The following is a 25,031-nucleotide window of genomic DNA, read 5'->3' as shown; positions in this document are numbered from 1 at the left end:
ATATCAGTTTTTGCCTCTGGGTCGTAGACCTCAAGTTCAGGCATTTTTAATTCTTATTTTCTTAGACTTGTAATAAGAAAATCAACAAACCGAACAGTTTTAAACATTCGGTTGGAATTATGCCAGATAGAATGAGTATGTGTTAGATTCAGCTATGGAACATTATTCCAACTGTCTGGTTTTGTTTTGTTTTTTTGTAATTTCTCTAGGAACAGTATGTATTCATACATGATGCAATATTGGAAGCCTGTCTTTGTGGAGATACCTCGGTTTTAGCTTCACAAGTTAGATCAGTCTATTATGAAATGAATAAACTTGATCCTCAAACCAATTCAAGTCAGATCAAAGAAGAATTTAGGGTAAGTCAATGATTGAAGTATATTTCAAAAGGCAAATATTGCAAGATGGCCTTTTATTGTAGGGCTAAATTTAGCTAGCTTAATTTTTTTTATATTATTCTATGAAGCATAAATTCTCTTAAAATTTAATTCCCTGGAAATCAGTGTAACCCTGAAGACATATTCATTCTTGAGTAACTTTCTGTCAAATTCATTTTATCTTATTTTGGTAGACTCTAAACATGGTGACCCCAACTCTTCGGGTAGAAGATTGCAGCATAGCACTTTTACCCCGGAATCATGAGAAGAATCGGTGTATGGATGTTCTTCCTCCAGACAGATGTTTGCCTTTCCTTATCACAATAGATGGAGAAAGCAGTAATTACATTAATGCTGCACTAATGGATGTAAGCTCTTGTCTTGCTTTTGTTAGCTAGAAAGGTATCTGCCTGATACGAAATATCCTGGAAAATTGTAAGAAGCTTGGCCCCTTAAAGGGCTCAGATCTTTCAAATATGCTTTCCTGAGTTTATTTTTAAAATCTTTAAACATTCTGATACGTTCAATGTAAGTTATATAACTGCTAAGGTATGAAAATATTTGTTGAGAGAAGACCATAGTCCAGCCAACTTCATATTGCATAAACTTTTTTTAACAAGCAAGCATCATACATCAAGTTTCATATATTACATTGGCCAGTTGGGTGGCAATATTTAGTTGACCTTGGTTGATCACAAAAAAGCTCAGTAGAGTCAAACCTCATCAGTGCATGGATAAAGGAACAGAAAAATATCAAAAGAAGAAGAAGACTGATCTGGGAAGCCGGAAAAAAAATCTAAAGAGAGGCAATGGCAAACCACATTTCTATTGTTGCCAAGAACCGTGCAGATGTGTCCCTAAAACCTCTTGGAATTGAAATTGGTTTGAAGGATAACCTTTATAGTGATAGTGCTGGACAATTTACATACTACCAATGTTTTAGATCATACAACAAACCAAACCAAAACTCAATAAATAACAAAATAGATTGATGCAGTATGTGAATTTAATCAGTATGCCTCATATGTAATGTATGCCTATTAACTGTGAAGAGTAACTCATTATACAATTAAGGCTACAAATATATACATTCTTGTTGGGGCTTATTTCAGAGTGTGTGTGTGTGTGTCTTTGTATACATGCAGTATCATGCACACACATAAATGAGACTTTAAGTCAGCATAATAATATAGGGAGAAAATTTTAGTTTTCTTTTTCATTTTCATAGTAATGAATAGAAGAGGGGAAAAAGCCTGCTGGCGTAGATAATACACAGGCCATTACTTCAGTCAATTGATTCTTTTCTAACTGAATGAACATTTGCTAAGGATACTTTTACTGCTATCCACATTAAATGCAGATATGGAAGTTTTAATATGCTTACATCACTTAAGTAAAAGGACACTTAAATATGTTTTACATTCTTTTGAGATTTGTGGAATATCTCTTGACATTTTAGAACAGCAGTAATTAAAGCTTTCACACATATACACACACATGCCAAAATACAGACTTCAGAAAAGAACAAGGCATTCTCAACAATCTTCCATGAAAGCAATCTTTTCCGGTACGACTACTAGTTTCTCAGTTAGCACTTACAGTATATCATTTATAATAAAGATACGTGGAAAGGTTCTATGCTCAAAAGGTGAGAGTATCGCATTAGTGGTTATGCTAGTGATTGACATTGCCTACAGTATCGAACATATATTGTCATATTGCACTCAGCAAAGCCCTTGCCTGCTACTTTTATTGAATCCTTCAACCTGTTGCCCTATAGTTGTAGACCTTAAGACACACAGCTGTTGGATACATCTGGAGGGAACCAGGCTAGAGATGTCAGCCTTATTTCATGGCTGTTTCCTCTTCAGGTTGTCAAATAGTACACCTCAGGCCATACAAAGTAACATAGCAGACACAAAAGCATGATTAAAATACTGCCCCTTTTTTATATGTGTTGACATATATTAAAAAGGAGCAAGTGTTATCACAGCTGCTATCTTGGTGTTGTTTTTTTAACCCATTGTCCATAAACATCACACAAGTACCTACCCTTTATCTATTCCTAAAATGAGCCTTGCTTCCCATTCCTTCTCCCTTGTGCTTGATGGCATTCTGCTAATGTACCCATTTCACCAGGAACAGGAACGTCTGGTGCAGCTTTAAGGCTATATAACTTCTATATATCTTCACTATCTCCAAGTTTCATTGAAGACTGGGGTTTAAAAGCAAGTCTGTTCCTAGTCTGAACAGCTGTAAGTGCTTCCATGCCAAGCTTTTCAGCAGAAGCTTTTTCTTCTGTTTCCATAACATATAGAATAAAATATTATTTGTATGCATTTTCCCCCTTATATTTACTTTCTTACTATAGCTTTAATCCTGACTTTAATCCTCCATTAAAATACCCTTCTTTCTTTTTCAGAGTTATAAACAGCCTTCAGCTTTTATAGTCACTCAGCATCCTTTACCAAATACTGTCAAAGATTTCTGGAGACTGGTTCTAGACTACCATTGCACATCAATAGTGATGCTGAATGATGTGGATCCAGCACAAGTAAGTCAAAGACATGAATTTAGTGAAATGATTTGCTTCATATGTAATGTCTCATTGAGTTGAGTTTGACTTTAAGGGACTTCTCTTGATAACAGGAGAGAAGTGGCTTTCCATTAACTGCTTTCAAGATGTTCTTTTCCAGCTTCCCACTGTAGTTTAGAGTCCTAGAAATCTCCAAAAAATATCATTATGTTCTTCACTGATTACAGAAAGGCCTTCGGTTATGTAGACCAAGGGTCTCCAACCTTGGTAACTTTAAGACTTGTGGACTTCAACTCCCAGAGTTCCTCAGCCAGCAAAGTTGCCAAGGTTGGAGACCCCTGATGGTAGACCTTATCAAGCTGTGGAAAGTCTTTAGGAAATGGGAATCCCAGACATACTACTATTCTTAATAGCTGAGAGTGCAAATATTTGCAAGTTCTAACAATGAAAGTCAAGGAGTACATGAGAGTTCTGCACTAAGATTAAATATAAAAAAGATTCAACTAACCACAACAGTTACAGAAGCCAAACTTAGAACTGACAATGAAGTGATAGATGGCTTTTGCCTTTTAGGTTTGACTGTCAACAGTAAAGGAACTGGGAGTCATGAAATATTTTGTAGACTAGCACTTAGTAGAATAGCTATAAAATTTTATTCTTGAGTGGGAATATGAATCCTCGGTTTACTAGTCCAAATCAACCATTATTTATTGTGCCACATAGATGCAAGATCTATTTTTGTGATGCTGAAACCTTGCTCTTTATAATTGCTTCTTTCTTTCGGGGAAAAGAAAGAGCATTGCTGACTGTCAGCCCCTTTCTTTAATAGGAGCAGTGCCATTAATTGCATATCCTCATGGGGACATTTTCCTGGGGATGCTGGATATCAGTTTAAGAAAATGCACTAGCTTATGCTACTGAGAAAGAGACAATTATGTCTCCAGACAAAGTGTGACATAGGTGGCCTCTCATCAGTGTTGCTCAATAGCCATCTGCATTTAGAACTAAAATGACGCTGGCATGACTTCCTGAAATGCCACACTTCGTTTTAGCCTTACATACATTACTTTGCTGTGTTCTTCCTGTCTCTTTCCAGCTGAAGAGGCAGCAAACTCTACATCAAAAGTAGTCAGTCAGTTCCTGGAAGCTGAAAGATGAAACTCTCTTATAAAATACTGCTGGAGTTGAAAAATGGGTGCCCATACTAAAGTAAAACTGCTCCATTTTTCTAAAATTTCTGATGTAAAAGTATTTATTGTACTGCTTAATGAAACACTGTTTAAAGAGAAGAACATTAACAGCTGAATCTGCTCTACTGTGTGCTATATGTATCATAAATAAGGGAAATACTTTTCTTAACATTTGAAATATTTTTGTCATTATTGTTTTAAAGTTCACAAGTAGCACACCTGCTGCAAGTAATTATAAATTTCAGGCATTCACTTGCACATTTTTGTATCCCAACCACACTCACTGGTCTCCAGGAAAATTCACGAAAGGCAAAAGATCTTGTGTCCTGTTATTTTCAGAGTGAGCAAGGAAAGGCTTGTAGGATCAAGCTGTTTAGTTGCTACTAAAAAGTGCATTTGACTTTTCAGCCATGGGTTTGTTTGGTGTTCTTTTTTTGAATATTCAAAAGCAGGAAAACTTTTAAACTTTCCATTGGCTTTCTTTCATTACCTTTTAAAACTTTGGAGGCCTGCTGTCTGTTGGCAACTAAACCTGGTTTCCCACACTAATGTCTGTTCCAAAATGTTAATTAGGGTAACATAGCGTGAAGTGGGAAAAGAAAATATACACACTTTGTTCAAATATTTTTTTTACATAACTGATATTACCTTGTTGTTGTTTGAGTATACTTCTTCTGAAGAATCTTATAAATCTCCATAAAACTTATACAGTTATTTGTGTGATTGGTTACTTCAAACCCTCCTTGCTCATAATTGTTTACAGCCTTTGGCAGGAAAAAGTAGTTCTGATGTATAAATAGAAGGAAGGTATCCCATGTGGGCCACAACACTGAAATCTTTTTTTGGGTTGGCCAGATGGATTCCTAGAAAGTAGGGTTTGAAAGATCCCTTCTAACTTTCTGCAGGAAATAACTGCTGCTGCATTCCCAACAGATGGCAATGAAGCCTCTATTTAAAAGCCTTCCATTTAAAACAGCCAACCCTTCCCAAGGTAGTCAGTACCATTGTTGAACAATTCTTGTTATTATAAAAAAAAAGAAGTCCATAGAAAATCTACTTCTTTGTATTTAAACCTGTTATGTCTTATCTTGTCTTGTGAAATAACTCTGAACTATTCTTTCCTGTCTTCTATATGTCAGCCCTTTAAAAACAGCTGTCAGGGTCTCCTTGTAGTCTTCCTTAAACAAACCCAGTGCTTCCAACCTTTCTTAGTAATTTTTCCATCCAGGCCACTTATCATTTTGATTACTGTCTTCTGGATGTGCTCCAGTTTATCAACATCCTTTCAAAAACATGATGCCTAAAACAGGACACAATAGTTAAGGTGTGATTCTAATGCAGCATTGGAGAAGAACAATGATTTCTTCTTGACACTCTGCTTATGTTGCTACGGCGAAGGATAACTTATTTTTTTGCCAGTGCATAATGCTATTGGTGTATATGTAGCTTATGAACAACTATGAGACTGGATTATTTTCACATGTAGTTTTGTTCAGCATGTCCCTTCCTGTTCTATTATCATGCTTTTGGTTTTTCCTACTCAAATGTAAGACTTTATGTTTGTTCTTTCATCTTGCTGATTTCTGCCTATTGTTTCAACTTGTCAGTATCCTCTTGAATTTTAATAGTCCTACAAAGTGTTTGCTAACCTCCTAGCTTTGTGTCATGCAAAAATGTGAAAATCTCATTTTCTAATCCATCAGCCAAATCATTTCTGAATTAAGCAAAACAGCATAGGGCTAGAATAAAGCTCCATATACTATGTGATGCTCCTTTCTAGTACTTTTTAACATATTTATAATTGACCTGGAATCAGGGGTGATGAGTGGAACAGCTTTGTTGCCGATGATACTAAATTGTTCAAACTGGTAAAAACAATAAGAGTCTGTCAAGAGCTCCAAAGGATTCTTTTAGGGAAGTAGGTGTCAAAATGGTCCAATGTGGGCAAGTATATAGTGATGCACATTGGAGACGAATTTTTTGACTATTGACACAAAATAATGGAATCAGAGTTAAATAAAAGAACGAGATCTTGGAGTAAGGATAAATTCAATGAACTTCTCAACAGAGCTTGCATCCACTATAAAAAAGGCTTAATTGCAGGTAGGGATAATAAGAAATGGAATTGAAACTAGAGATGCCAATATCGTAATATATTGGTCTAGTTCTGACTACCGCACCTCAAAAGGGATACAATAAAGCTGGAGAAGTTCATGGAAGGGCAGCTAAGATTATGAAGCATCTAGAACAGTTTCCATATGAGGAAAGATTGTGATATTTGGGACTCTTTAATCTACAAAGGAGGCAAACAAGTGGAGACATGATTGAGGTATATAAAATTATGCAAGCAATTCTTTTCAGAAAGTTTGCATAGTACTAAAATGTTTAAAATCTAAATACTTTACGTTTCAAGTATCCTTTTTAGAAATGTTCTTGCAGGTGAAAGCTTCTTTTCCTACATTTGATGGCTTTTCCATTTTCTTGCTATTGCTAGCTTGAAAATAGAAGTGCGTAGTTTGCATTATGTTTTAAAATACCAATATGACTTCTGTATGGTGATACTAGCAGACCATGCACATGAAAGAAACTACAAGGTATCTTCCATGTGCATGATTTCTAAATTTTGCCAAGAAATATTCTGAATTAAGAAAAGGGTTGTTCCTACCTGGAGCAAGTCAATTTTAATTATTCCAATGCGTTTCATATGCCAATGCCTTTGAAGAGTGTCCAGAAATTGTAGTGGATGAAAAATGCATCAGTTACATTTCTATTCAATGTAAAATATCCGAATTGCATTATGCTGATGCCAGAAGATGTGTGCGGCTTGTTAATTGCTTCTTAGGCAGCATTTAAGATGTTGTTACTGACATTTAAAGGCCAAAATGGCTAAGGTCTACATCTTCTGATGCAAAACCTTCTCAAGCATTACAGTCTGAAAATGTTCCCAGTCTGTCCAGCATGAAATAGAGGGCATTTTCCTGTTAGTCCTAGGGTGGGGAGTGCCTTCTTCAGGAAATACAGTTAATGCACCTTCTTTTTTACTCCAGGGCATCATCCACAATATACATTTTTCACCAAGTTTTTAATTGTTACTTGTTGTTTGCAAGATTTTTAAAGTAACTTCTTTCCATTTTTATTTTTGTAGCATTCATTATATTGATTGCTAGTCTTGCATGTCCAAATGAATAGAGAGGCAGGATATAAATTAAATGCCAAATGCAATCCTTCAGTGGTTCTCTGGGTTTATTTTATTTTGTTTGGCCTTAACTGTCTGCCTGAGACCATTTGTAAATTGATGTCTGGAATATTGGAAAGTGAAGATTCAGGACGGATTAAGAAGGATTCAGCCTACATAATATTATCTGCTATTTAAATGGTCCAGAGTATCTCTTTGATCCCCCGTGATTACTACACTATGTAGTATACTGCTGGAACAAATGATCAGAGTGGAAAATGAGATATATATTATATATATATATGGAAGGCAACTAAGGTTTTGGTGATATCCAGTAGTGTTGAGATTAAAGAAAAAAATGTTACCTTGAGAAATGCAAAACAGATGTATTTCATACCCATTATAACAAGCAAAGGAAGGGTTGTTTTTTTTAATATCCCCAGAGAAGCAGAATATTTTCCACAGAGAATTTCTTGCATGTGTTTCCCAGTTCTTTATTTGAAAAAGATTGAAAGTTCTGTTCCATCAGACGTTTGGAAATAGTTTGAAAATAATTGTTCTTCTTTCTATTTAGTCTTAAATTGTAATTATTAATAATTAAATTCAATGTATTTATATTTTAGCTTTCAAAATAATCTTCTAACTGTTTTTGTTAAAACAAGTCTGTTAATAAGTAAATAAAAGTAAAATTATATACACTGTGTCCTCTATAAAAGTTTTATCCTGCAATGTATGTATTCCGTATTTGTATATACAAGAAGTGTACTACAAATTTCATTGGAGTCTATGTAGTAAAGTAGATTATATTCTTAGAGGCTGAGAATCGTTTCTGCATTTTTCTTTCTAAAAAAATATAATTGCAAAATATATTAAACAGCATAAGCCTTTAAAATGTTGGTCTTTTCTTGAAGGACTGTAAAGTTGCATCGATATATAAACTTATATACAAGCATTATACCCTTTTACCAGGTGTGGGTTTCTACTGGTTCTGTCCACCTCTGTAAAACCTATAGTTCTGAAGAGCAGCAGACATAGAACCGGTTCTATGTCTGCTGATGTTTTTGCCGACCCGGGCTCTTACCTGATCTTTATTTCCTGATTTTTCAACTTCAGCTGCCGAATGAGGCACAACTGCAGTTAAAAAAGCAGAAAAAGAGGGCTGTTTCAAAGGCTGCTTCTCTGCACCCAGCGTGCTGATAATGATTTACAGGTGCACGGCTCTCAGTGTGCAGGGAAGCTCGTAAATCCCGAACCGGTAGTTAACCCTGTCGTATTCCACCCCTGCCTTTTACCTTTGGAAATAATCTTATTTTTCAGACAGTTAAAAAGAAGTGACATCCTTTCGTGTAGGTACAACTTTCTGTGATCTTTGGAGCTCATATGGGCACATTAAAAAATCACACTTGAGTTTGTCCTAATTGTATCCTAAATAATACAATTACACATGAAATAATCTCTTTCTTCTACAGTTATGTCCACAATATTGGCCTGAAAATGGTGTTCATCGACATGGTCCTATTCAAGTAGAGTTTGTTTCTGCTGATTTAGAAGAAGATATAATCAGTCGAATATTCCGAATTTATAATGCATCAAGAGTAAGGATCTTATTTATTTATTTGCTTATTTTTCTTATGAGGGATAGAAATATAGTTTGCGTTCACATTTTAGGGAATTCAAATTTAATTGATGATTTATTTTAATGTTTATTATTTGATGGAAGTGTTCCATATAAAAAGTCCACTGTGTTCATAAAATATTCCATCTGCAATGTAGACTATATAATATTCTATAATTAGAACCAGCCTAGAAGCTTCAGCTGGAACAAAAGCATTGCCAGTATTTGGATGAATTTAGAAAATCTAGACCATATCTGATCAGTGTTAAACTGCCTAATAAAAGCATACAAGAATGAAGAACACTCAGTGAGCAACTTTGCCAGGTCTTTTACTAGGTTATTTATTTATTCTACAGAATTAAGGTTACATACATTTATATTTTGAACATTTTCGAACATTAATTGCAGAGTAAACAAATCAATAACCCTGAAGACTTTTTTTTTTTCAAATCACAAGTATCTGTCAATAGAACTGAAAAATTGGAAAACATTTTTTTTCTCTTTTCTTCCCTTTGTTATAAATTAGTAGAAATTTTCAACAGATAAGTACAGTTTTCCAAAGATGCCAAGTAAGGAAGAGTTATTCTGAACAAATTGGTCTGTATTTAGCATGTTAACAATCAGTCATCAGAATGAAAGTTCATTTCAGAAATTTGACAATGACAAGCATATTAAAAGAGCAACACTGTTGGAATTATATTGCAAATTTCAGCTTGGTAGTCTGTGATTGCCGTAATATTAATCATATATTTGGCTCTTGCAGCTGGTACCATGGTTTCACTTCAGCATATCTGTATTTTCAGCTGTTTAAAATATCATCATCTTAAATCTGAGATTCAAAGTCATAACTTTGAAATGTAAATTTCTTTAGAACATTGTAAGGAGCAATATTCTATAACAATGTAAGGTTGTAATGCATGTATTATTTGAACTCAGAATAAATAATGCTGTCTTTTTTTCTTCACCTGTTGGTTGGGTCCCCACAGCCCCAGGATGGCTACCGAATGGTGCAGCAATTTCAGTTCCTGGGTTGGCCTATGTACAGAGACACACCCGTATCGAAACGGTCTTTTTTGAAACTCATACGTCAAGTGGACAAGTGGCAGGAAGAATACAATGGAGGAGAAGGCCGTACAGTTGTCCATTGCTTGTGAGTGAATAAAACTCTTAAGGTGATCAATATCAGGGACTCTTCTGAAGCTGTTGTTTAGAATTTGAATTAGATTTTAATCTAATTCAAATACTACAGCTTTGTAAAGTCAGAGCTGTAATTGTCCACAGTACAGATGGGGTTTATAGGATTTGGCTGGGAGAAGAGTTAGAGAGCAGATAGTTTACCCCAAACTTACCTAGTAAAATAATTGCAAAAGCAATATTCAGGCTGGAGAGTTTCTAATTTATAGCCCAAAGCAATTTAACAAACTCATAGACAATCTGTTTGTCAATAATTGTTCAATACAGGTAATAAATCTCTGAGTACTGCCACACAGAACTAAATCAGAGAGGATTGTGGTCTTTCTGCTCTTTTTATATGTTTCCCAAAGGCAACAGTATTAACATTGCTTGATGCAAAATGGTGGATTTCACCATGCTCCTTTGCAAGGAAGAAGACGCCATTTCTGCCACTGTTTCATCCCATCTTCTTCCTGCTGCATCACATTGTATACTACCTGTACTGCATGGGAAGGGAGACTCAGAAGGATTGGTAGAAACAGTGGAGGGATTCAAATTTTTTTACTACCAGTTCTGTGGGTGTGGCTTGGTGGGCATGATGTGGCTTGGTGGGCGTGGCTTGGTGGGTGTGACAGGGGAAGGATATTGTAAAATCTCCATTCCCACCCCACTCCAGGGGATGGATACTGCAAAATCTCCATTCCTACCCACTCCAGGGGAAGGATACTGTAAACTCCCCATTCTCTCCCCACCCCAGTAACCTGCTTTCCAGCTCCATTCTCCTGTGCAGGGCAACAAAAGAAGATCCAGCCGATCAGCTGGGACTCAGGAGGCAGAGAATAAATGGGGGCGGGGCCAGTCAGAGGTGGTATTCCAAACTACTCAAAATTTCCGCTACTGGTTCTCTGAACTACTCAAAATTTCCACTACTGGTTCTCCAGAACTGGTCAGAACCTGCTGAATATTACTTCTGGGTGGAAGGTTGATAATATCGTGAGATCGGAAGGGACCACTAGAATCATAGGATCAATTTTCTGCAAAGTACAATTAAACCATCCATGAGAGGTGGATAAAGATAGAATTCCAGTAATAAATAATTGGCATTCAGGAAGATATGGATTGCAATAGTGTAATCTCAAAGAAAATAATATAATAAACTTTTGCAAAGAGAATTCTTTATTTCCGAATCTGTTTCAAGCAACATACATATGGACATTACTGGATGCATAACACTGCAATCAAACTGACAACATAATAGGAAATGGAAGAATGAGAAGTGCAATCAATTGAGCCTGGTGGAAGAGACCATGATTTATTGATGTCAAATATATAGGCTAAACCTAAGAGAATGAAACTGACTGGGTTAACAAGATTTGATGTGGGCAGTATGCAGTACGAATATAAGATCAGTATAAGGAACAGATTCAGACAATGAATCAATTATGCACTAGAGAGTCTAAGGAGCTGTACAAAGAAATGAGACATTGTGAAATTGAAGTAAAAACAATCTAAAAATATCAAAGATGAAAAGATCCAAAAAGCTTTCAGAGCATGAATAGAGACTTCTGGGTCTTGTAAGAAAGAACAAAGAAAAATACCTTATTTCAGAATGTCAACAAAAAGAGAAAAACAATAAAAAATAAAATGTTCTCTGTTCAGAAAAATAATAGAAAAGCCTACAGCGGAATTAGAAATGCTCAGAAGTAATCAGGGAGGAGATCTAATAGGCACAAATGAGATTAAAGGAAGATAGAAAGATTATGGTAGATGGCAACCAAGACAAATCAAAAGCTCTAACTCTTTGCTACCATCTAGTGGTCAGGCAAGCAATGGGTTGGTAATCCTTGGTGAAAAATGGGGTGGGTGGGGAATACTGTACTGAATGGAGAACCTAAAACATACAGGCATCAAACAATCAATGTTCTTTATGATGATAGAACATCACTTTTTCTATCGATGGTAATATTGGATTGGAATTTCAGCTGGAAAAAATACCAGTTTTTGTTCTTGCAATGTAATTTGGTAGCACTAAATTGACATCAACACAGTTAATTGTCAGAGATGCAAACAAGATTGCTTAGCTGACATCTGATTAACTGTAGATGAGTAAAGGTGATAGATAAATTGATTTTTCTTGGACTTAAGAATAAAAAGGGGGGAAAGTAGGTTAGAGGAATGAGAAGGAGATCAATCTTAAGGAGAAAGGCTGTGACAAACAGACAAGATCACACAGGATAAGGACATTTCTGTGACAACAAAGTTCAGAACCATTAAAGTTAAAACAATCTTTTGGGCAAGGAGAAATTCATCTACTTTTGGGGATGTGATAGAAGTGGATAAAGGACTAGAAAAAATGACTATATTTGTCCAGCTGAGAGATGAAGAAGAAAATAATAAGAGGGATAGATGGGGCCAACATTAAAAGAATTTCCTGCAGTCATCAAGAATTGAGCCCCCCCCCCCCACAAAAAAAATGCCTAGATACAAAAAAAAATAGACACATAATGGGAAATTATATATTGATATATTGTGTAGTTTGGACCACCACTTATAAAACCATTTCCCATGACAACCAGACTATGGCTAAACTGCACCAATATTTCAACTGTTCTTCTTTATACCTTCCTCATTTCTTCCTAACTGTAGTGTAAGATAAATCCGAATAAATGCTAGTTTTGTTTGGTATGTTTTGTTAAGCCACCCATTTGATTTCTGAGGGTAATCATTGTGAGAACCTAACCAATTATGGATTATTCAATAAATGGTGGTCAAACCATGATATGAGCCACGGTGGTGCAGTGGTTAGACTGCAGTACTACAGGCTACTTCTGCTGCCTGCAATTTGGCAGTTGGAATCTCACCAGGCTCATGGTAGACTCAGCCTTCCGTCCTTCTGAGGTGGGTAAAATGAGGACCCAGATTGTTGGGAGCAATATGCTGACTCTGTAAACAGCTTAGAAAGCACTGTAAAGCAGTATATAAGTCTAAGCGTTATTGCAATTGTAATATATGTTAATTTATGTATTTCTTCACTTTGTGTTTCTCTCTCTTTCACATTCATATACTGTACATACAGCCAGACTATAGTCTTTCTGATTGAAATATAAGCTTCTTTTAGCTACTACCTAGATTTTGTTTAAATTACCCCTCTTTTCAGCTGATCATGGTCCAGTAGCTTTATCAAGCTGTTTTCTAGTTTTCTCACCTGTTGAATAAAAATTATAATATTTTATTTTGGGAGGTTTAGCTCATTAATGCTTTGAGATCACATCTGGGAGGTTTTTTTTCAAATGCAAATTGATATTATCTCTCTTGATTACTCATGATATTAAATGGTTGTACTACCTCTCGTGTGCACACGTGCATGGCACTTTGAGGTAGTATAGGAAGGGGGGAAAAAACCTCCAACATAATCCTTTTAAATGACTTTAGTTTAATTAGATGCTGAAAGAATGGCACAATATTTTGGCAGCAGGGAGCATTCTTTTCATGCTGTCTGGATGTGACAGATGTGCCATATTGTAGTTCCTTTGAAAATCAACCATTTGTGAATGTTGTCTTTAAAGAGTTGCAAGCTAACTAGTCTGCACTCTGGTAATTATTAAGGTTTATTATTTTCAATGAAGTGCCGTATAAAAGATGCTGATTAGAATAGCTGTAGAAATAACAGGGTTTCTAGAATGAGAACGAATCTCTAGAAAACTAAAAATAACCAAAGATAAATCATTATAAATGCTGAATTTAATCATGCATCTAAACTCAGGCAACACATTTTTGCAATAAACTGCTTTGGGTTCTGATATTCTTGGTATAAATACAGTTTCTCTATAGTATATCTATAGTATACATTATTAGTATATATAAAACTGGTGGGGAATGGAAGGATTTATATTCTTTGCAGTAATCTGGTCATTAGCATTCTGAAGATTCGTCTCTTTCAGAGAGTTGTTGAAGCCACTTGGTGGTTTATCTGTATCCTCTGAATCCTCTGAATTAGAGGATAAATGAGTGTGGAACTTTCTTGGGACCATTGTAAGGACTGCATTGTAAACAGGAGATAGTTGCTGTTGTATCTCTCCCTCTCTGTTGAGGGAGTGCTGTTCAATTTTAAGATAGATATGAATATATATTCATATATATATATATATATATATATCTAAGGATACAGATAAAGGGCCCAATGTTCAAGTTGTCAAGATCCTTCTGAATTTTGCATCTATCTTCCAAAGTGCTGACAATTCCTCCTAGCTTCTTGTTGACCGCAAATATTTTAAGTCCTCCATCTATCTCTCATCTAGATAACTTACGAAGATGTTGATGAGCACTAGGCTCAAGACAGAACCTTGAGACACTCCACTGTGTGCTTCTTTCCATGTAGTCATAATACACTGAGGACTACATGCTGAATGCAACTTGTTAGCCAACTTTGAATCCATCTATACAGTTTTTGCTCCTTCTGTCGCTAATGTATCTAAAACCTTTTTAGGTACATTAGCAACAGAAGGAGAAAAAAACTGTACAATCACCAAAATTAAAAATTCTTACGTTAAGGTTGTCAATAAGGTTTGCCTGGTATGATCTGTTTTTAACAAACCCATCCTGGCTTAAGTGATCACCTTGTTCATTTCTAGGTGCTTATAAAGCCACTGCTTGATTATTTTTTCCAAGGTTTTCCCAGGCTGATTGGTCTTTAGTTTCCTGGATCTACTTCCCTCCCCCCCTTCTTTAAGCTTGGAATCACATCAACTTTTTATCATCCTCTGATAGTTCCCCTGGGCTCCAAAAGCTCTGAAAGATTTATTCTAGTGATTCCAAGATCACATCTGTGGTTCCTTCAGTAGCCTGGGACATAAATCAGATGCTCCTGATGATTTGAACTTGTCTAAAATGGATAAGTGTTCTACTACCAATTTCTTATCTATTTTGATCTGCATTTCTGTTCTATCTCCCACAGTACTGCTTTTGATAGGTTGTGTTTTTGTTTTTTTATCTTGCGTGAAAACAGATACAAAGAAGGAATTAAGCAGTTGCCCTTTGTCTTCTTGCCATGTCTTCCCATTAGTGGTCTGATCATTTTATTGACTTTCTTCTTGTTCCATATTGAAAAAGCTTTTTTATTATTTTTTGGCATTTGTTGCAAATTGTTGTCCGTTCTTTCTCACAGTTTGATCATAGAAATATGTTTTTCCATCAGATCTTGAATGGGAGAAAGAAGTTTAAAAGTACCCTTTGGTCTTTTTAGCTGCCATAAAGAACATAAACTTTTAAAAGGTCATCAGTCATTTAAAGTGCATATAAAAACAAATTGATACCACTCACAATTGCTATAGGAAAGTTATAATATGGTCCTGATTTCAAGCTCATTATCATTTTCACAACAGTATATGAAAGTCCTTTAAAAGCTATAAGATAGCTTCTTGTAAGAGGGTCTTTCAATAGTCTGGATGTCTAAGCAGGTGTCATCTTGGCCAGGTTTGACCAAATAATCATAATAGTTCCACTAGGTTTAGAAAACAGGGTATTTTTCTGAAATAATTCTTTCTGATTAGTAACATTTAATAAATAATGTAATAAAAATGGGGAGCTCTCAAAAAACCTCAGCAGCAAATGGATAAATTATTGCAGATTTCAATATCAACACAAACATTCAACTTTGAATGTTTGGTTTATTTTAATATGTGTTTTTGAACAGGCCACAGTTGTCAATTTTATATATTCCAGGACACCAAAACCAAACTGTTTACTTAATTTTAACTTAATCCTTAATTGCTATGAGGCATTTTGAGATTGTAAAGATGAAGATGTTAATCCATTCTCACCCATGGAAGATCAGTTGGAGACTTTAAGCCAATCAATCTCTCTCAGTCCAGACCACTTGAAAGGGTTGTTTGGTAGAGAAAAATAAGAAGAGGGAGTACTGCATATATTGCTTTGAGCTCTTGAATGACAGGTAGAATACAAATTAAACAAATTATATATCTTTACATCACCAGTGCATTGGTTCAACTCAAGTTGTATTGTTAACATGATTCCTAATATAATTTTTAACTTAGCTTAACATTAATTAATTAAGTAAGTAAGTAATTTTGTGCTTGAGCCTAAATGCTGGGAAGATGAGAATTCTAGGATCCCAAAGGCTATAGCTAGACACATCAGGAACAGTATATATTTATTCTGCTTAGCCTATTATTGTACAGCAAATCCAGTTTGTGGATGGACTATTTAGACAATATGAACACTCATTGGTTGTATAATGAAATAAAATAAACTTAGGTGAAAAGGTGAAAAAAATCCTTAGGTACTGTAATAACAAAAATAATCAAGTCATTTTGCTGTTTTTCTTACAGAAATGGTGGTGGCCGCAGTGGGACGTTTTGTGCAATCAGTATTGTTTGTGAAATGCTACAACACCAGAGGGCCGTTGATGTATTCCATGCTGTGAAGACTCTGAGGAATAATAAGCCGAATATGGTGGACCTTCTGGTAGGAGTTCTTTAAATTAAGTAGAAAATTATTCCTGTTCTCATAAGGCATAGTGACATTTTTGTGATTTATGTGGAGTACTGTTCATAAAAGCAAGCCTGTCATTTCCTAAAGGGGATAATGAAATCACTTGACTTATAAAAGTATTTTGATGCTACTTCTTGAGTCTTGTTCAAGGTATGTTAGACTTTTTGTGCAAATGTAACAACTTTAAACAGAACACCCTTATTAATTTTCTTTTCTGGCAGGGCAATTCCAAAAGGAGAACAGACTTTGTACGGCAGAAATAATAGTCATGTAAAATGAAGTGTCAGGTTTTCAAATTATATATTTTATAAATAGCTTAATCTCCTAATATTTATCAAGGCTGTGAATTTCAGTTTGACATTTAGTGTATTGCATTTAATTAGGGTTCTTCTATCTTGCAGAAAGATTAAAAGAGTTCAGAAACAAAGGGCCAGGAGCAATTATTTCCTTGTGTTATACTTTGTGAAACTACTTGAAATGTAGAAAGGCTGAAAGGCCATTGGTGTTTTATGTATGTGCAAGTATGCACAAGCTTACATGACAATTCAGTATGTCAGGATACAGTCTATTTTGTTCATCATTACTATAAGAAGAAGTTTTGTCCTTTAGTCATGAAGAAATTCCACTCGCATCATTTGAGAGTTTACTAAAAAGTCTCTTCATATAATACCAAAATAATAATAATGCACACGTGTTTTCCAGGTTGAGTCCCAGTGGCTCTGTCTAATAAATTCAAAAGAAATCTACAGAGAAATCTTTTTCATTAAATATTTGTAATTAATTCTTTATATTACTTGATTTTCTTTTAACTCCTTCCTACAACTAACTTCCTCCCTTTTCTTGTTTTGGCTCTTCAGGATCAATATAAATTCTGTTATGAAGTGGCTTTGGAGTACTTGAATTCTGGCTGATACTGCAAGTAAAATTGGGGGAGGCAAAATGTTTCACTAGCACAGTCCAAGCAAGTTGCTTCATGATATCTGTGTGTATGGAGATGAGAACTTCTCGATGTTACACTTTAATTGCTTTGTATTGGCTCTTTTTAAGAGCCCAAGAGAGTCTTTCCAAAACGCTTGCACTGCCCATTTCCTACAGTATGGCTGTTGCTTGAGTCACAGTCCCACACCAACACGCTCTGGGATTGGACACCACTATCATGCAAACCCATCGAAGAGCCTACTATACCTGCCTAGTCATCTGATCAATCCAAGAGCACAATTTTATTCTTAATGACGATGTTTGTACCTTTCTGTTGTACTTTTTTTTTTTTTTGTTGCCAGTGATCCTTGTTATTGTTAAAAGACTAGTGTACATTTTTGTTCTGTGGAGAATGCTGCCTAGCATTTTGATACTGTATTTTAGTTATATTTGTATTGTATTTGCACCTAATAAACAAAGCACACGTAGCTTGAATTGAACTAAAAGCTACGCCCACAGACCACATTAATCTTGCTGACTTCAATTTTCTGTCCAGCTTGTATTGTTTCAGAAGTGATTTGATATACAACCATTAAGAAAATAGAAAAAATACAGGAGGATCAGATTACTATATCCAAAGCTTTTCCCGTTTGTTTATATTGTAAATATTTTTTATTTCATCAAATTATTTATTCATTAAAAAGAAATCTTTTGTGAAGCACAATGACTGACAATCATTTTTATTAAATCTTGGAAACGCTTATTGTATAATATTGTAAACATTTGTTTATCCTGTCTGGATTTTCAGCTTAATAAATAAGTACATATTTTATAAAATCTCATTTAATATATAGCATCTTATGGCCTACATTTGCCTTCAGGAAAAGCTAAAGGTTTCCAAATTTTCTATTCAATATAGCATACACTAAATAGAATTTCTGATTATTTATGTTTATAGCTCAGCATTAGAGCAAATTCTTTGCATACACGAATCTCCCAAACCTGTCCTCTCCAGTTACAGAACTTGATAGTGCTAGTTGATTTGAAACTAAGAAAACTGATTTAGAAAACAACTGATCGTTCAGATTGACAGCAGTGGATAAAGCAAACCAATTTATTTTTTTTCTTCCTAGTGTTTTCCCATACAGGTAGGGACTACTTCTCTTTCTTTTTTTTTTTTAGATCAACTGAGTGTTGATTCGATAGTTGTGACATGTATTGACTGATTGGTTTGTTGCCCAAATCTGATGTGCCTTGAGAGAGCGTTCCTAGCCCAAAATCACCCATTCATGCCTAAGGCAGGTGTAGAACTCACAGTTTCCTGGTTTCTAACCTGGTGCCTTAACCGCCAAAGCCAACTGGCTGTCTAAAGCAGACAAACAACTCTTTTCCATTTTTACTCCTTTGCCTTACCACAGTGTCCATCCCCCCCCCCCACATTTTTTAATTTATTACTGTCCAAAGCTGCTTAAAATATGAATATTCAGGGCTGACATTAGTGTCCACTCTAAAGGAATCTATAATCCATGATGAACCAGTCTGGCCTTATAGCAGCTACATTTTAATATCAGTGACAAAACAACAATCAAAGACAAGACAGGGTTTAGTAGGGAGAAAAATTCTGAGAATTCACAGTCAGCCCAAAACAGCTCACTGTGCATGTATAACATATAATGGTTTGTTACTCTTTGGAGCCATTCACATGAAATATGGGAATCCCTTGAGTGGAGTCTTCTCACATTGCAAAATCCTGCGTTAGTTGAAGGATACATACTAACCTGGTTCTGACCATAGTCACAACATAGTGACTAAATTAGTAGACCAGCAAAATACTGTGGACATAATATATTTAGGTTTCAGCAAGGCATTCAACAAAGTAGACCACAACCTACTTCTTAGTAAGCTAGAAAAAAGTGGAATAGATAGCACCACCACTAGATGGACTCGCAACTGGCTGACAAACCATACTCAACGAGTAGTCCTTAATAGGTCTAAGTCTACATGGAGGGAAGTAAGCAGTGGGGTGCCACAAGGTTCCGTCTTAGGCCCAGTACTCTTCAATATCTTCATTAACGACTTAGATGAGGGAATAGAAGGGGAACTTACCAAATTTGCAGATGATACTAAGCTGGCAGGAATAGCTAACACCCAAGAAGATAGGCTCAAGATCCAGATGGATCTTGACAGACTAGAACACTGGGCCGTATCTAACAAAATGTAATTCAATGTAGAGAAAAGTAAAGTCCTACACTTAGGCAAGAAAAATCAAAAGTACACATATAGATAGGGTGAAACCAGGCTTAATAGGAGTAACTGTGAGAGGGATCTTGGAGTCTTAGTGGACAACCAGCTAAATATGAGCCAGCAATGTGTAGCAGCAGCCCAAAAAACTAATGCAATCCTAAGTTGTATTAACAGAGGGATACAACCAAGATCAAGGGAGGTACTAATACCACTCTATAAAGCCTTAGTAAGACCACACCTAGAGTACTGCATCCAGTTTTGTTCACCACATTACAAAAAAGATGTTGAGATTCCAGAAAAAGTACAGAGAAGAGCAACCAGGATGATTAGGGGACTGGAGACTAAAACATATGAAGAACGGTTACGGGAACTGGGCATGGCTAGTCTAGTAAAGAGAAGGACCAGGGGAGACAGGATAGCGGTCTTCCAATATTTGAGGGGCTGCCACAGAGAGGAAGAGGACAAGCTCTTTTCCAAAGCATCTGAAGGCCAGACAAGGAATAATGGATGGAAAGGAGAGATTTAACCTGGAAATAAGGAGAAACTTTCTAACAGTGAGAACAATCAACCAATGGAACAGCTTGCCCTTGGAAGTTGTGGGAGCGCCATCACTTGCCATCTGTCAGAAATGGTGTAGGGTCTCCCACTTGCGCGGGAGGGGTTGGACTAGATGACCTACAAGGTCCCTTCCAACTCTGATTATCTATTATCTATTAAATGAGAACAATTCTCTTTGAACCTCTGTTATTTTTCTACCCTGTATGTGTAACTCACTAAAGTTCGTTGACAAAATGCTGATCTATCTTCTCCGGTTGCCAACTGGTCGGTGCCCTTGACTGCCATCTTGTGCCCTGAATACATAATTCTTGATGGCCTGCACACCTACTGTATATATTAAATTTCACACCAGGCCTCTGCTATTTAAATCATGGTATCGCATTACATTATCTTCAAGGTGTTTCTGTGCAGAATCTCAGTTTTCAGTGACTTAAAATGATGTTTGTTCGTTTAGATTTAATTCTCACCCTTCGAAAGCTTAAAGAGACAAATCTAGTGCTCCTAGTATTATTTATACTTGTGGGATAGGGGCATCTGTGGGATGTCAAGAGTCAAGATGGTGTCCACAACTATGTGAACAAACTCCTTTTTTTAAGTGCATGGGTGCATGGTGTAAGTAAAAATAGGCAGGCTAGCTGGTGGCAAGGCAAGAATTTATAATAATTTGATAAATAGGCAGTACCAAGCTCTTTTCAAATTTTTTCAACAGGTTTTGTTCCTGTTGTTTTTCAAAAACAAATCCTTCAGCCCTAGTGTTAGCAAAATGCTAACCAAAATACAAAGCCTCCAAAATAGCTATTCAAGAATGCCAACATAGCTCTGAGCACTTCTGAAATGCTTATCAAGGAAACAGAGCTTGTTTGAAGGCCTGCCCAATCAAAAGTTTAGTTAAAAAAAATAATAACAACTCAGGAAACTAGAAACTGCTTATTAACGCTACTTGGCCAGCAATCTGAAAATGACTATTGAAAAAATGTACTTGATCTAAATAAACCCAGAGTCCACTTTTGATTAGAAAAGTGCATTTTTATTTCCTAAATAGCATTCAGAGACATATATAACAGAATGTAATAGTACAACATCATTGTGATGTGCCCTTTATTCATTGCATATGAGTGATGATAGCTAAAGAACCAAAATCTTAAAACCTGGTCTTCTTCACTTAATATAATTATAATAATCCTGAAGCGGTGCTATTATCTAAATGGATTCTGTTCACAATTCATGTAAAACAGAATAATGTACTTTATTAAACTGGTTCTTTATTGCATCCCATGGCAATCTTGATTTGTACAGTTGTAGCAGTGAATATGAAATATAGATCTACCTGGGCTTGAAATTATTGGGGATATAAGGCAGGCGTTGCGTTTCTACCTGAGAAGAGGAAGAAACTCCTTGAAGGCTTAATTATCCAAGTTCTAACTTTGTGTCCTTTAGTCCTTGTAGGTGTTGCATCAAATGCCTGCAAAATACCTGCCAAGTTATACTTAAAGGGAACTGACCTTTGCTGATAATAGCTTTAATTTGTAGAAAAAAAGGCACACAGTGCTTAATGCCAAATGCATTGTCTTTCTTGTGGTTGAGTGCTAAAGAGAAACAGCCTTCCTCTCTCACACACACACACCCCACACCACCTGAATGTAGCTTTATTGACAGAACTTGGATCAGACTGTGAGACTGGGCATGCTTTTATTGGCCATGGAAAAACCTGCTACTCCTTTTGTTAATAGTGTGGAAGTGTTAGAATTTCATAAGCTTTCCATAATTTCCAGGAAAGTTTCTAATGAAGGAAATCACACGTGTTTACAGGTAGTCCGCAATTTGCAACCATAATTAAGCCCAACAATCTCAGTCGTAAGTCTTATCGGTTGTAAAGTGGGTCACCATGTGACTGCCCCAATTTTACAATCTTTTTTAGAAGTGGTCATCAAGCAAACACAGCAGTTGTAAAGCAAACACTGCAATCATTAAATGATCCCACTATGGGGTGGTTTTGGTCAGAAACTGGAAATAAAAGACCAGTTTCCAGCAAAAATATTATAAATCATAATCATGTGACAGCATTTGCTGGCTGGGGAACTCTGGGAGTTGAAGTCCACAGTCTGTAAATGGCCATAAATGTTAGCCAAATGCCAAAAATGGGCTCATGTGACGGAGGGGGGAGGGGAGATGTTGGAATTTTGAAAATGGATCCCAAGTTCATTTTCAGGGTCTGCCATAACTTTGAACAGTTATTGAGTGACGTTATAAATTCAAGGCTACCTGGTTGAAACCCAGAGCATAAAAAAGGCAGAGGTGGAGAAGCCTGTTCCTTCTTTTCCCCTTTGGACAGACACTCAAACTGCTATTTGACAAAAAGGAGAATTTGGTCCTGCCCATTTATGAAACTACTATAAATTCTTGCCTTGATGCCTACAGCCCTGCCTGTTTTTTACTCACTATGTTTGCAATGCACATGAAAAAGGAGCAGCATTCTGGTCATAGGATTATGGACGCCATCTTGACTTTTTGGAACATATCCCACAGTTTCCACTATCCCACCCATACAAATAATACTCCCTCAGAAATGAATACTCCCAGGGAAGAAATTCAAGCTGACCAAATATAACTGAGATGTTTCATGACTTTCAGATGATTCCTTTATTGCCTTAAACAGAGCTAACACTGAGGCCCCTTTGAGATAGTTTTCTTCATACACACACACAACTGCACTAGTGTGCTTAAAATATGTCAATTGTGTTTATAATGTAGGATGAGAGCCATGTAAATCCATAATGGCAAAAATCTCAAGCCTGTCAACACCTTTCCTGACTAACAGGACTAAGCTATTAAAAAGCACCAGCTCTTGTAAGCAGCAACTTACTACATCACATGCATTTTTAAATGAATTTATTCACATATAAATATGAGTTTGTTGAGTTTACAATGCCATGCAGCACACTAAATTAGTAGATTACAGTAAAAGAAGGAACTGGAGTTTGAAAAATCACGATTTTTTAATCATTTGCATTTATAATTAGAACACAAGGCTCCACTTAAACGCTGAATGATTATGTGGCTTCTTTTAGCTTCATTTTCTTTAAAAAAAATAAACCAGGTAAATGCACAGGAGTGCAGGTTTTAAAGTAAAAATGTTGCAAAGCTTGACAACTGCAGACTTGTGTAGGTACACATTAGACATTCGCTTTTTCCTGTCTAGCCTAGAACAAGTCTGATGAAGCAGGTTGTTTGTGGAAGAGGAAACAGAAGAAAACCTTACACTTCCCAGCTGCAAACACATTTGCGCTATCTGGATGAAGAGTGAAAGGGATAGAGAAAAATGTTGCGTGCTGGTTCTACAGTAAGAACTGTATAAAACGGTGTTTCCAGGGGTGGGATTCAATTTTTTTAACAACCGGTTCTGTGGGCGTGGCTTAGTTGGTGGGAGTGGCTTGGTGGTAATGTGACTGGCTGGGCATGGCCAACTCAACATCACTCACATCGAGGCATGCATCTCCTCACCTGGCCTCTCGTGACTGTGGGGATGCTGCAACAGTCGTAAGTGTAAAAAATTGTCATAAGACACTTTTTTCAGTGCCATTGTAACTTTAAATGATCATTCCACACAAGCAAAGGACCAGCAAAGGAGGAGAAAAAAACTCCAGAGAAGTTCCTGAGACAGGAAATCTAGTCCTGCCAAGAATGTAATAAGGATTAATAGAGAGGCAGTTTCTGTAAGCAACACCAGAATGTTTCCTTCCTGCCTTCCTTACAGGATTAGGCCAGGAATTTCTTCTAACAACCGGTTCTCCGAACTGCTTAGAATGTTAACAACTGGTTCTAGCGAATAGGTGCGAACTGATAGAAACCCACCCCTGCTAATCCTACCCTAGGGTGTTTCTCAACTTTGGCAGATTTCAGATGTGTTGACTCCAGCTCTCAGAATTCCCCAGCCAGCAAGGGAATTGGCTGGGGAGTTTTGGGAGTTGGAATTCACACATCTGAAAATTGCCAAGGTTGAGAAATGCTGGCATCATCACAACTAGATTAATATTCCTAATTCCATTAACAATGAGTTATAAATGAAATATTGGAGAAGAAATATATATCATATTGTGTATATTAAGGAAAGGCTTAATATTTAGCTGCCCTATAAAATATAGATGAGCCATTAGGGGCAGGAGGAGGCAAGATACCACTATTAAATATGCAAAGTTCAGTCCCTCCAGATGTGTGAGTCTGTACTTCTTTCACAAATGTGTCCAGGGAAGGAATGAAGGCTGGTTTTATCACGAATGTATATTTCAGAATCAATTCAAAATCTACTAATGTAGATGAATATATTTCAACTTAATAAACAGGGTCTTCTGCTTTTTCTCTGGAGATATAGAATTGTGAGCTGAAACACAGAAGCCCCTTTGCTGAATAAGATTTCTACATGTTTTCAACGGAGTCATTGGATGCCATCTTGGTTATTTATATAGCATTACACCTTTTGTTTGCTTCCTGTTTGATACTGTAAGCCAGGGGTATCAAACTCAAGGCCCGGAGCCCAGATTCGGCTCAAGGGGTGCTTAGATTTGGCCCACAGGGCTGCCCTGGAAACAGCAAAGGACTGGCCCGCGGTATCTCTGCCAGTGAAAATAAAGCTTGGAAGGGCTGCCCGCGGCCCTCCTGAGCTCCATTTTTACTGGTAGAGGGTTGCAGGAGGCCATCACAGCCAAACAACAGAGCCTGTGAGGACTGCAGGCACCCC

General features: G+C 36.5%; 1 protein-coding gene across 21 annotated transcripts in view; it reads left to right on the top strand.

Moving 5' to 3' along the window:
• Window positions 1-18,215, top strand: part of PTPRM (protein tyrosine phosphatase receptor type M) — a 483,430-nt gene extending 465,215 nt beyond the window's left edge. For 11 of the 21 annotated variants that reach the window (XM_087961547.1, XM_087961544.1, XM_087961550.1 and 8 more), the window contains 7 exons: window positions 210-359; window positions 572-745; window positions 2,800-2,931; window positions 8,748-8,875; window positions 9,867-10,043; window positions 16,414-16,549; window positions 17,434-18,215. In XM_087961547.1, the coding sequence (XP_087817673.1) occupies window positions 210-359; window positions 572-745; window positions 2,800-2,931; window positions 8,748-8,875; window positions 9,867-10,043; window positions 16,414-16,549; window positions 17,434-17,487 (951 nt within the window). In that variant the 3' untranslated portion in view covers window positions 17,488-18,215. The remainder of the gene's footprint in view (window positions 1-209; window positions 360-571; window positions 746-2,799; window positions 2,932-8,747; window positions 8,876-9,866; window positions 10,044-16,413; window positions 16,550-17,433) is intronic. The other 10 variants (XM_087961551.1, XM_026671911.2, XM_087961546.1 and 7 more) reach the window with 1 other exon arrangement.
• The last annotated feature ends 6,816 nt before the right edge of the window (window positions 18,216-25,031 follow it).

This window comes from Notechis scutatus, chromosome 3, assembly GCF_049901735.1.
Source record: "Notechis scutatus isolate UNSWTSFEM ecotype Mainland chromosome 3, rNotScu1.2, whole genome shotgun sequence".
Taxonomy (NCBI): domain Eukaryota; kingdom Metazoa; phylum Chordata; class Lepidosauria; order Squamata; family Elapidae; genus Notechis; species Notechis scutatus.
This window is presented reverse-complemented; position numbering and strand designations above follow the sequence as displayed.